This window comes from Salvelinus fontinalis, chromosome 7, assembly GCF_029448725.1.
Source record: "Salvelinus fontinalis isolate EN_2023a chromosome 7, ASM2944872v1, whole genome shotgun sequence".
In the NCBI taxonomy this organism is placed as follows: domain Eukaryota; kingdom Metazoa; phylum Chordata; class Actinopteri; order Salmoniformes; family Salmonidae; genus Salvelinus; species Salvelinus fontinalis.
This window is the reverse complement of record NC_074671.1, coordinates 54,749,185-54,762,612: the sequence shown is the minus strand read 5'-3', so window position 1 is coordinate 54,762,612 and position 13,428 is coordinate 54,749,185. Positions and strand designations below refer to the sequence as shown.

Genomic DNA, 13,428 nt, shown 5'->3' with positions numbered 1-13,428 from the left:
AAATATATTTATCTTAACAACCCTTATTCCTTCCCTCTACATGTGTATATGTGGTTAGACTTTCAACACAGTTTTTTAAAAACAGAATTACTTTATTTTCATAGAACATGAGAAAATCTTACAAACAGCACCACAGTAACAAACCTACCTATTATTCTTTAGCTTTCATGATCAAAGTCAAAAAAACATTCACACTTTAACACACAACTACACCGAGTGTACAAAACATTAGGAACACCTGCTCTTCCCATTACACGCTGACTAGGTGAAAGCTATGATCCCTTACTGATGTCACCTGTGTGTATGAAGGGGAGGAGACAGGTTAAAGGAGGATTTTTACGCCTATAGACAATTCAGACATGGATTGTGTATGTGCGCCATTCAGAGTGTGAATCGGCAAGACAAAATATTGAAGTGCCTTTGAACGGGGTATGGTAGTACGCGTTCCGGATTGAGTGTGTCAAGAACTGCAATGCTGCTGGGTTTTTCACACGCAACAGTTTCCTGTGTGTATCAAGAATGGTCCACCACTCAAAGGACATCCAGCCAACTTGACAACTGTGAGAAGCATTGGAGTCAACATGGGCCAGTATCCCTGTGGAACGCTTTCGACATCTTGTAGTCCATGACCTGGCAAACTGAGGCTGTTCTGAGGGCAAAAGGGGGTGCAACTCAATATGGGGAGAAATTTCCTCTGGTCTGATGAAACAAAAAAAAAACTGTTTGGTAATAATGACCATCGTTATGTTTGGAGGAAAAAGGGGGATGCTTGCAAGCCGAAGAACACCATCCCAAACGTGAAGCACGGGTGTGGCAGCATCATGTTGTGGGGGTGCTTTGCTGCAGGAGGGACTGGTGCACTTCCCAAAATAGATGGCATCATGAGGAACGGAAATTATGTGGATATATTGAAGCAACATCTCAAGACATCAGTCAGGAGGTTAAAGCTTGGTCGCAAATGGGTCTTCCAATTGGACAATGACCCCAAGCATACTTCCAAAGTTGTGGCAAAATGGCTTAAGGACAACAAAGTTAAGGTATTGGAGTGACCATCACAAAGCGCTGACCTCAATCCTATAGAAAATTTGTGGGCAGAACTGAAAAAGCGTGTGCGAGCAAGGAGGCCTACAAACCTGACTCAGTTACACCAGTTCTGTCAGGAGGAATGGGCAAAAATGCACCTAACTTATTGTGGAAGGCTACCTGAAACGTTTGACCCAAGTTAAACAATTTAAAGGCAACGTTACCAAATACTAATTGAGTGTATGTAAACTTTTGACCCACTGGGAATGTGGTGAAATAAACAAAATAAATCATTCACTACTATTATTCTGACATTTCACATTCTTAAAATAAAGTGGTGATCCTAACTGACCTAAGACAGGGCATTTTTACTAGGATTAAATGTCAGGAATTGTGAAACTGAGTTTAAACGTATTTGTCTAAGGTGTATGTAAACTTCCGACTTCAACTGTAATAGTTCAACCATTGTGGTTTCCACCAGAACCATGTTGACGCTCTAAGAATAACATCACACAGTTCCACAGCAGCCATGTTAGCATCTCCGCAGACGACAGCACCTTCTGTATTAGTAATAGTATCATAAATAGCCGTGTCCCACTCTATTGTCTATATAGTGCACTACTTGTGATCAGAGTGCACTACATAGGGAATAGGGTGCCAGTTGGGATGCAGATAATGAGTGGAGAAGGGTCAGAGGGTCTGTACTATGACAGGGTAGAGCAGAGACAGGTGTTCAGCTCCTCTGATAGGTAGTTTGTGCTTGGTGTAGTAGTGAATGACCTCTGGTACAGAGGAGAATGGAGGACTGTTCTCTCCCAGGACGTAACGACTCTCTGAACTCCGAGTGAACTTCATATGCATGAAGCCCTGACAACTCCTGAAAAAGAGAGAGCAAGAGAGAGAGAGCGAAATAGAGATCAGCGTTATAAAATACTTAACACCTTATTATGGCCTAGATAAATATGGAAAACCCATGGAAAACAGATTTACGATGATGTGATTGGAATAATGTAGAACATTAGTAGAATGAGAGAGGGAGAGTGTGTAAAGGTACCTGAGGGAGAGTGAGTAGTCTTGTGGGCAGGCCTGGCTCTTCCTCACCAGGTAGGAACTCTCTTTGCACAACGTCAGTAGAGTCTCTGCCTCCGCACGACTCACAGAACCGTGGTACCACCTGCAAGGGGGACATATTACTGTGTGACGCATAGCAAGGGACACAAAACAGTGTTACACACGGCCAGGGGGAGCTTCTTGAATTATCCTGAGAGTCAGCTGTTGAGGGAAGGAACTTACACCTGTCTCTCCAGGGGCAGGCAGGGGTCCACTCTCTCACCCAGGATAGGGGTGGTGCCACCAGGCCTCAGAAGGCTGGCTGCGCCCCCTGGGGCTGTGGGGCTGGTCCTGGGTAGTCTGGCCTGGTCTGACTGGGCTAACGACTTCTCCCACTCTGCCCCCTCAAACTTCACTACAAATGGAGAGTTTTATTAGCCAACTACTTAAATACCTGGGCAACAGGTAGCTTAGCAGTTAAGAGCATTGAGCCAGTTACCGAAAGGTCACTGGTTCGAATCCCGAGCAGACTAGGTGAAAAAATGTGCCCTTGAGCAAGGCACTGTACTCTAATTGCTCCTGTAAATCACTCTGGATAAGAGCGTCGGCTAAATGGCTCAAATGTAAAACTGCAGCATCTACTGAGTGCCTCCTACACCAGAATAGATCAGAGCACTGGTCTACTTGCTAGAGCTTTATAGATTATGTATTTTAGAGCCCAACAATTCAGTGATGCTTTCCTCTATTAGATATCTACCTGCTAGAGCTTTGGAGATGTTGTCCTTCTTCCATTCCCAGGGCTGGTCATACTCCTCTGCTGGTCTCTCATCGTCCTGGGGCAGCCTGCTCTCTCTGACCTCTCTCTGGAAGAGGAAGAGGAGGAGAGGGTGTAGGAGGATGATGAAATCAAAACAGAGAAGAAGAAGAAGATTGTTACCTGTTCGTCCCTGAGGAACTCTCTCCCCTGCTGCTGCGGTGGCGCCCCCCGGTGGCGATGTCGAGTCCCATCGTAGGGGTCATCATAGAGTTGATCTCCGATCCCAACCCCTGACCTTCCACTGCCCACTCCTGGCCGGCCCTGCTCTGGGCCCTGTTTGAGCTCTACACACACAATCAATAAATTAACTATAAGTCTATGCATTTCAGTAGTAGGTCAGTCATTTTAGACAGCCAGGCGTGAAGTCCAAGGTGTGTGTGTGTAGGCAACAGCAAAAAAGAAGCCGACCTGTGATGACCCTCTGGGCTTCAAAGGGTTCCATGTAGCTGCTGCTGTGCCCTGGACGGAGACTGAGACCTAGGATAGGGTTAGGGCTGAAGGCTACCAGGGTGGGACTGGTGATGGGGCTGAGGCCCAAGGTAAGGTGTGGGTTAGGGTTAGGCTCCCAATCTGCTCTAAGCCGAGGAACTGGTCTGGCATCAAACGGGTCTGAGTAGTCGGTGTCTGAGTCCCCTACTGCTGCAGGAGCAGAGGGAAGCACCTGGAGATAGTGATGGAGGGTGGGTGGGATAGTGAGGAAAAAGTCAAAGCCATAAATGAGGAGAATCATGTGGATACAAAGAACATGAAAGAGGGAGGAGATCAACAACAAAAACAACAACTGTCATTCCATACCGGTTCTTGGTGGATGGTGACGGGGCTGAGGGGGACCTTATTGCGACTGAACTCCTGAGAGTCCACCTTGATCAGCCTGTGTTTGGGAGACACCACCTTCACCTGGAATACATTATAACAACCTTAAAAGACCTGTAATAACATGGTCATAACACCTGTAAAGCCATGTGTTTGATACTGTTAGAGTCATCGCATTCCAGCAATTACATTGAGTCAGTCCTCCTATATCGCCGCCAACCAGCCACCTCTGCTGTAATAACATGGTCATAACACAACATGTTCATGCCCTATAAGATATAACATTGCCCACCTCTGCATTGTTGGGAAGGACAGAAGCGAAGGCGGGAAACGCATGCAGGCTTACTGTCCCCCTACAGCCACCGTAGCAGCCATTTTGTGGTTTCTCTGCGCCCTGGTAGGGGTCTTCAAAGTCCAGGTCTTTCTGGGCTCTGTAGGCCCTCAGGATCTCACTCTCTGTGTAGTCAGGACGCGGAAGCTGGGGGGCGTCACGACGGCTGCCGAAGTTCAAGTAGTCCTTCAACCACTTTGCCATAGGTCTGAGGGAAGGAGAATAAAGCAGAATATTACATCATATCTAACTAACACTGTCAACACTTCCAGTAATGTGCATACCGTGACAATGGAATCAGTAAAAACAACATACTGGCATTCAGTGGATGCTCATCAGACTGGGTGTGTGAGGGAATATGGGAATAAAACACTGGGTCTGGCAGTCAGTCATTGGACAATGTAAGTGATCAGGGTAGGTCAGACAATTTATCTAAGAGGAATATTAAGGTTCTAATGTAACTAATGACATAACTTGATTGGTATGGGCAGTGGGCCTGAAAGGAGGAAAGACTGGCATGATAGACCTGAGCAGGAAAAACTCTGGGCCCTAGTTGTTTAAAGGCCCATATATATATAACATATTGAGCAAAAGAAAGGAATATTTCAATCACATTAGCTACCTATGTAACTTTTGGTTTGTGACAAGAGGATCGGAGCTAGATAAAGCTAGGTAGCCGAACTGGAATGCATTAACCAAACTAACGTTTGAGAGAGCAGTAACTTTTTGTTAGCTGGCTAGATATAGTACTGTATTTCCAGATCCTTCTATTTACAAGGCGGCTATATTTCGTTTGAATCTGGAAAGTGACAGACAAGCTAGTCAGGGATCTACCTACGAATGTTTGGCTATTGGCTGGCTAGCTATAATCAGCTGATGTTAGCTAGCTAGTCATGTTTGGTGCAACATTGAAGACATAACGTTAACTAGCTAACGTTAGCTATGCAGCTTATATTTGCATAATATAAAAACGATACACTGTCAATACTTACGTTTTGATGGAAATCGAGGCCGTTAGCCAATGACGTATTTAATTGTGTGTCCACCCCCCATGAATTCACAAAAATGTAATTGTAGCTAGCTAACGTTAGCTTGTTAACTTCCCTCGGCTTGAGCTGAAGAAAACAAGTTTGCCTGCCACCAACGTAAATTAACTACGATACGTCAGTCAGTTTAAAACAAAGATTAAATGCATTTTGTATAATATTATTTCAGTTAACAAGCTAGCTAGCTAGTTGGCTAACGTTACAATTTCTATCTAGCTAACTATTTCGACTATTTTAGTCCGAAATGGTTATCTCACTGAGCTATAATAAGAAGGGTTAGCTAGCTACAAGAAAGTATTATTCGGTGGGGTTTAACGACGGTTGGCATCCAATATTAATGGCCTATTACCGCCACCAAATGGACTGGAGTATAAATCCATTATACTTTGCGTTACAAATAGGTATTGCCAACCAACCCCCCTTCACTCATTAAAAACCCATTTCACTATTTTGAACCTATCTGATCCTATACCAGCCAGATGGCCAGGGAGGACGGGACACTACCATTCAACACACCCTCTTCTGCAGTAAAATCTCGTAAACCCAAGTACTTCTCTGCAGCTGCCACCACAACACCTATTTTCTGTGATTTTACATCATATTCCTGCAGGACAGTTGACAACCATAGCAATAAACACTAAAAAGCCAACCTTACTGAAGCACATTGCATTTGTAGGCCTATCACTCTGTACTGGCAAAATTATACTACTCACCTGGAGCCTCTTAGGATCCCTTACCCTTGACGCATCTTCCTCTACTTTCTTCACTGCCTCAGCATTCGACACCTGTACAACTCTGACCATGGCAACTTCAACCTGCCTCTCTGGCACTGGACACTTCTGATCCCCAGTAATATGAGCACCCCTACAGTTAGCCCTAATTTGGACTAAAGGAGCCTAACGTTACTCATTAGTCCAAGGACCTTACATTTTCTGTTTAATTGGTGAATTGGCTCTGGAAACCAAAACAGACAAATACCCCATCTAAACATGAATCGATTCGCAATTGCAGTATTGTTCTAGAAACATAAATCCCTCTACTTTCAAATTACCTCAAAATAATATCACAAATGCAAAATATACACTTACTGTCCACTGTGTTAACCAGTTAGATTAGATGATTTTATTAGTCACACACACAGGGTTGCATTTGCAATTGCGGGGTACGGTGAAATGCTCACTTTTGTGTCTGTAGGTATACAGACGAGGAGGCATACAAAGGTATGTCAATTGGTATTGGATTGTTATGCAGATCACATTTACCATCCCCCCCTTACCTCTTCAATGAATATCCCATAAGCCTCTACATTATAGACAAGTTATGTGTATGAAAAGCATTATCAAAAGTTATTTTATTTTACATTCAGCATATTCGTATAGCCTACATATTCTTACCTCTTTGTTGATTGATATCCATTGAATTGTGTCCATTTTCTGTTTTAGAAAGATTTTCACAAATATGTAAAGATAGATGGTATCATCACAAAACAATATTAATTTAGATCATACAAGGGAAAAACCTGCAAGAACCCCCACCAAGTAAGGAGGTTCCACCATGAACCCGACCCCCTATGGGGTTCTTGGAAGGACCTTTTGATAGGCCATTTTGAGTTCCAAGAACCCTAAGGGCGGAGGCCGTATTTGTACTGTTGAACCATACCATTGTCCCTGGTCACCTTGCTGTGTTTAAAAGCAGTTTCTTTAAACACAGTTGCAGCTGACAATAATTTTCAGTGAAAACACATTTGTGACGTCTGTCTTCTGTTGACACACAGGTGTTCGGAGACACAAATAGCTAATTAGCACAGGTAGTCCACTCTGTCATCTGTCTGTTTTCCGTAAACAAGAGCTGTAACATGGAAATATGACCATGTGGGAACCGTAACCCTATAAAGTTGTGTATCAATTAAACTGCTTGTTTTTTATATGAAAGATAAGGTCCTTATGCTTCCAAAACCATACCGCAAACGATGCTGTTAATGTTGACCGAGCGTTGCAGTTCTTAACAAAACTCCCCCCTACAGAAGACTCCTTTGTCCAATGACTTATGTGTAATGTAATGGAACTCAGAGTCATGACCAAGGGCTACCCTACAGTTAACACATACTGCTTTATCGATGCTACAAAATACTTTGTCCCATGCCCTCCTGCACACTTCTCACATATAGGAATCTCCCTTCTACACACTGCTGCAACATGACCAAAAGCTTGGCACCTGAAACACTGTAGTGGATTCGGCACAAAAGCTCTTACGGGATAACTGATATAGCCTAACATGACTTTGTTGGGTAACGACTCAGAATTAAAATTAAAAAAGACAGACAGTGGCTCTTCTGTTTCACCATGCTCACCACCGCTGCACCAAACGGCAGGTGTCACAGACACCGGGAATCATCTATTACAGTTGCTCCACCTCCACCCTTATCCCAGTAACCACTCCTTTCAACGGCACCCTGTTTCTTAGAGCAAAGCAAGTAACAGGTCTTGTTCCCAGCTCCCTCTGGGTGGAAGAAACAAAAAAAATAATCACAAGTCCACTTCGGGTTACCTTCACTGATTCAGCAGTACCCAATTCCATTTTCACCCAACCAGAAACCACATATGGGTCCACTTTCTCCAAAAATGTCACTCCTACTGGACCAGAATCATCTTCATCATGACAATCAGTGTGAGGCTCGGGCTCAGAGATCTTTACCACATTGACGTGTGAGCGAAACTGAGAATGAATGGGCCAACATTTAAAATGTTTCTTACAAACAAAACCCCCCCCAAAACTTTGGCTTACATTTATACTATTTAACGCAGGCTGTCTGAATATTTTTGCTAAATTTATATAGTTTCTATTCACTTTAAAAAAATTGTTTTTAGGAATAAACAAAAACTCCACTTACAGGGCACGTGCCAGCCTGCCAGGAGAGCTCAGCAGCTCAAATAAAGAGCATGCCAAGCCCCTTTCAGAAATGTACCCTACCATACCGGCAGATGGCAATGTTGATCTGGCATAGTTTCATCTTTTATTCCAAACGCATTAGTATCTAGCAGTACATTTGAACCGCCCCAACCACATCAACAGAGCCACGGCACGATGCAAGCGTGTCACAATGAATGTGCAGGCAGAGAGTTGACGTGCTGTACAGCATTGGAGACAGGGGCCAAATTTCCTTTTCCATGCCAGATGAGGAGGTGGAAGAGAAAAAGGACATCTGAATTTACTAGTTCCCCAGGACAAGTGGGGAGTATGACTGAACTGTGTGCGAGAGAGAACAGCTTTTTTTTGTTTTTTTGCCATTGTTACAATCACTTGATTGTTGATGAGTCAAGTTCACACCAGTTCACATCTGTTATTCTACCCCTGTTCCTAGGCTGTTTTTGTAAATAATAATTTGTTATTTAACTGACTTGGCTTGATAAAGGTTCGATAGAAATACAATTGTTTATCTGCAACACAGGCCTACATTTACAACCTCCACACCCAGTGTCTCTCCAGGGCCAGTTCAGACCCCTGCCCTATAACACACAACTTTAAAAAACACTTAGCTTGGACCTAAAGTACATTTTTATGACTCCAGAAAACGCAGACATTGTATTAAAATTTTTAAAAAATCAGATTGGGTAGGGCACAAGAGAAAATAGTTTAGAATGTGCCACAGTGCAAGAAAACATTTGGAGAACCACTGATTTAGAGGAAAATAAGTATTTAATGAAAAGACAAAACATGACTTACACCTTTACAAAGTTGGAGGAGGGTAGTTGGTAGATGGACATTTCAAAATATATTTTCTAGAATCACAGGTGAAAACGAATTACATTGGGGTAGGGGTCACAAAGCAGAATGATACAATTCAGCCCTTTAACTCTCCTATATACCCTGAAACAAATACAGTAGTTTTAAATCATCACAGGCATCAAATTGCTTACCCCTTTCTTACACCTAATAACATTCCTTGTGTTGTGATCTTGAAAATCCAAAACTATTCTGGGTTGTGTGGAAGAAGTGAATTGCCCAACAACATATCATCATATTTCCATATCACGAAGTTCAGACACTGACTGAGCATTTTGATTAGCCAAAGCGTCGCCAGTCTTTCTCTCATTCACTGTTGTTGCTGTCATCACTGTCGGAATACGCCCCCAGGAGGCTGAGCGACAACGACCCATTCTGTGCTGTGATTGGCTTAGTAGCCTCCGTCGGTACAGTAGCAGCTGCCTTTGAAACTGCAAATCAGGAAGTACTGAGGTTAGAATGACAAAGTCTATGTCCTTCGTCAGTGATTGGTCAACAGTAGAGATTCTTCAATAAAGTCTTTGTTGTCGTTCAACGAGAGACGACTCCTTTTTTTAATGCGCATTTTTTCATTGAGAAATACTGCACCAAACATCTTAGTTAGATGTAAAATAGCACGACTAAGATCTCCTTGGCAAAATTACTTTGGTCGCCAGCTGTACGGTGTTTCCTCCGACACATTGGTGCGGCTGGATTTCCGGGTTAAGCGAGCAGTGTGTCAAGAAGCAGTGCGGCTTGGCGGGGTCGTGTTTCTGAGGACACATGACGCTCGACCTTTGCCTCTCCCAAGTCCATACGGGAGATGCAGCGATGGGACAAGACTAACTACCAATTGGATATCACAAAATTGTGGAGAAAAAGTTTTAAAAATAACAATAATTTTAAAAAAACATGCCAGATTTCTTGAGGTCTATTTTGAGGAAGTGTACACTGGCTACAATGTCTCAAAATGCACAAAGTACTATTACTGTTTTTTTCTAATTTTTCAAGCAAAAGTCTTTTAAAGGAATATGTAAGCACACTAGTTCAGCTAGGTGCTGCAGAACAGGAAATCACCCCAGTGTATACGAAGTCATTTCAATATTGCAGCTTCTGTCAAAGCCTCCATAGCTCACCTGTCTGTGTGTTAGAGCCTGCAGGAGTTACTGTGTTTACAGGTTTGGGAACAGAGGTCACTGGTTTCTTCCTCACCACCAGTGTTCCCAGTACCCCTCCACCTCCCAGCCCCCCCACACTTCTCTCCCAGCTCTCCACCTTAGCCTTCTTCACCCCCCCCACTGACAGGCCCTGCAGAAACAACACACAGGACATAAGTAGGCATGTTGGTTAACATGTATTGTGAGGCCTGTGTGTGTGTTTGGTCTGTGTGTGTTACCTGTGGGTCAGTGAGTCTGTCTGTGGTGAGGATGTCAGTAGGTCTGTCTGTGCTGGGTTTCTTTGGTCTGCTGCTGCTCTCGCTCTCCTGGTCTGAGTCAGAGTCAGAGTCTCTTAACCTCTTCACTAGAGCTCTCTCTAGCATCTCCCTGTAACACATACATAACCATTTTGTTATTTTGCTATACTTGCACCATTTCTCAAAAAAAATTGCTTAACAATTTCCCTCTTTATTCTCATCAACCTCCCTCTGTCTGTACTCACCGCGTCTCCCTCTCGTCCTCCTCCTTCTCCTGCTCTTTGGTCCTCTGCTCCAGCTCTTTGTAGGTTCCCAGCATTCCTTCGAAGTCCACCGAAGCCTGTCTCTGGTTCAACTCCTTGAGCTCCTGAAGATTCTCCAGAACCTCCATCTCCATCTTAGAGTCCCGTGTACGGTTCTCCAACACCTAGAACATCATCAGTACGGCTCTTCAACACAACATCAGTATTGTTCTCCAGAAACCTGGTAGAGAACATATCATCAGTCTGTCAGGTTCTCCAGCACTGTTTCTAGAGGTGTACCTTCATAGGGTTGTTCAACTCTTCCTCCTCCCTGTCCTTAGTTATCTTCTTCTCTTCCTCCTCTAGAAGTTTCTCCGCCTGGAAGTTCCTTGTGGCACCATGTTCCATGGCATAGTCTGTGTTCTCCGGATCAGTCTGTAGACAACACACTAGGTGAATACACACACGTTCTAAGACGTAGTTTATGTTTTATGGATCAGTCTACAGACACACACTGGGTGAGTACACACACGCAGAAACAGATTTACCTTAAAGGTGATCTCAGCCAGGCATCTTGTACACTTGATGTAGAAGCGGAAGATGGGCAGTCCCATGTAGAGCTCATTCATCACAGTCTCCTTACGGGCGTTGAACTTCTTCCCCTTGTAAATGTACTCCCCACAAGTCTTACACCTGCAAGGCACACACGCAGGGACAGGGTCAGAGCACACACACGCAGGGAAAGGGTCAGAGCACACACATGCAGGGACAGGGTCAGAGCACACACACGCATTCATTCACTCACACCTCATGGTAGCTGTTTCTGGGCAGGGTTGTAGAGTGTTGACATACCTCATATTGAAGGGAGCCATCAGCCGGACCACATACTGCCGGTCTTTAGGGAGCTTAAGTTTGGGTATTTTAGCCGGGTCGAAGTCTGGCGGGTAGTATTTCTACAGGAGAGCGAGCACAGTCAGCAGTGTAATTTAACTACAAAATATCTGATTCACATTGCCTTTATCAGTCATTAGTTACAACGAGAGTAAAACATAGAATAATTGGACAAACACAATTCACATAAAGAGATGAAAACATTCAAAGTTTACAGTGAGAGCCTACTCTAATCAGTATATCCTCATAAGCAAAGATAGACAGGAAACATAGCTAGTTAGTTAGCTACAATGAGTACGACTACTAGCTATATAGCTAGCTAAGCGTATTGAGCTAACTACGACAATTGTGTAACTAGGTGTCATGATAAGCATAGAACAGTTTTTGCTTCAATGGCCAAGCCTGGCTAACACACCGCTTGCTGCTAGCTAGCAAACATTGCATTCACTAAACAACTGCCCGTTTTCAGCGAATCGAGAAGAAATCATGACATAGTAAACAAGAATTGTACTTACGTTTAACACTTTTCTTTCTGACATTCTTAATTGGAAATAAAAGCTAACTTTAGCGACGAAATGGAAGGATAAACTGTGATGATGTTAGGTAAACAGATCGCTAGCTTGCTGTTAATGCGAAGTTTGAGAAGGACAGAAAATAACTTCCGGGTCCAGTCTTCACAATAAAAGTCGCTCATGTAGAAAAGCACGTATTTAATATTACTAAATATATAAATATCGTTTTATGATTTATATTTTAATTTAAAACAATGATTGTGTCCATGAAAGTGGGGTTGAGTCCCTACCACAGTATCTAAGGAATAGAGTGTCAACATGGATCTGCATCACAGCAATATTATAAATTATGGATTAAATTTGCCATCACAAGAAAGGATTTCAGAATGACATCCATTAAAAAACATAATTTGTTTTTTGTGAACTGAGGGAACGGGACTTGAACCCGAGTTGCTGGCGTGAAAGGCAATCACGCTACTGCATCTTTCCAACAGTGTTAACCTACTTGTTGGGAATTGTATGGTGGCTCATTAGCGAGGATTGCTTCAATATACATGGTGTTTATAGCAGTGAATAAAAACAGACCTGAAGATCTTTTAAATGGCTCATTGTGATAAGGCCTTTATTTCCTGTGATAACTTTAGGATGTCTCCTCAGTCTCCTCAGTATGAGATCTCATATTATATAGCATTAAAGCTTATGAGCAACTGAAACATTTTCCAGAGTGTTTTTTTTTACAGCAATAAAATTCATTTCCTGTATTTAACATCATATGCTTGGTCAATTTTGTTAATTTTTTTTTTATTTAACTAGGCAAGTCAGTTATGAACAAATTCTTATTTACAATGACGGCCTACACTGACAAAACCCAGACATTGGGCCAATTGTGCACCACCCTATGGGACTCTTAATCACGGGCCAGTTGTGATACAGCCTGGAATCAAACTCATGTTCAAGCACTGAGATGCAGTGCCTTAGAACGCTGCGCCACTCGGGAGCCCCAATAGGAGAGGTTCAGCATGAATTTTTCACAATCTAAATGTAAATATTTTGGCCAAACTGGTGGCAGTTGAAGAGTTAATTGCAAACTCTGTCATTGTTTATTTCGATATATTTTTTTACCCCTTCGAAAGGACAAATATATATATATTTTTTTTACAGCTTTTTTTGCTACATATACATACATTTTACCTATACATTTTACATATACATTTTACATACATATGTCATTGTAGATGAAAATGTTTTTCTCATTAATTATGTAATTTTCTCTTGAACCATATGGACCTGATTCTAATAATTAGTTGGTTGATAAGCTGAATCAGGTTAGTTACATGAGGGGTTGGAGTGAAAACCTACATGACGGTAGCTCTCCAGTAACAGGGTTGGAGAGCCCTGTTCTAACCTAGAAATTAATGGATAATAAAGAAATAATGAATATTTTATATGAGTACGTTTGTAAAAGTATGAATTACCAAAGTTAACATCGATTTCCATGTTAACATTCCGTTAACTTTGGTAAATTAC

The 13,428-nt window shown here is 42.7% G+C and overlaps 2 protein-coding genes across 2 annotated transcripts; both read right to left on the bottom strand.

Annotated features, from left to right (window-relative positions):
- Positions 1-71: 71 nt before the first annotated feature.
- Positions 72-5,417, bottom strand: LOC129859734 (SH2 domain-containing adapter protein F-like). The gene is made up of 9 exons (XM_055929841.1): positions 5,027-5,417; positions 3,996-4,242; positions 3,686-3,787; positions 3,299-3,551; positions 3,011-3,174; positions 2,831-2,936; positions 2,317-2,488; positions 2,078-2,197; positions 72-1,900 (listed from the first exon to the last, which is right to left on the bottom strand). The coding sequence occupies exons 2-9, from the start codon at positions 4,236-4,238 to the stop codon at positions 1,714-1,716; spliced, it is 1,347 nt and encodes a 448-aa protein (XP_055785816.1). The 5' UTR covers positions 4,239-4,242; positions 5,027-5,417; the 3' UTR covers positions 72-1,713.
- A 3,340-nt stretch (positions 5,418-8,757) lies between these two features.
- LOC129859733 (splicing factor YJU2-like) lies at positions 8,758-12,054 on the bottom strand. Its single transcript, XM_055929840.1, has 8 exons — positions 11,905-12,054; positions 11,351-11,451; positions 11,047-11,191; positions 10,799-10,933; positions 10,502-10,683; positions 10,239-10,386; positions 9,979-10,150; positions 8,758-9,294 (listed from the first exon to the last, which is right to left on the bottom strand). Exons 1-8 carry the CDS (start codon positions 11,926-11,928, stop codon positions 9,170-9,172), a joined length of 1,032 nt encoding a protein of 343 aa, XP_055785815.1. The 5' UTR covers positions 11,929-12,054; the 3' UTR covers positions 8,758-9,169.
- Between the last annotated feature and the right edge of the window lie 1,374 nt (positions 12,055-13,428).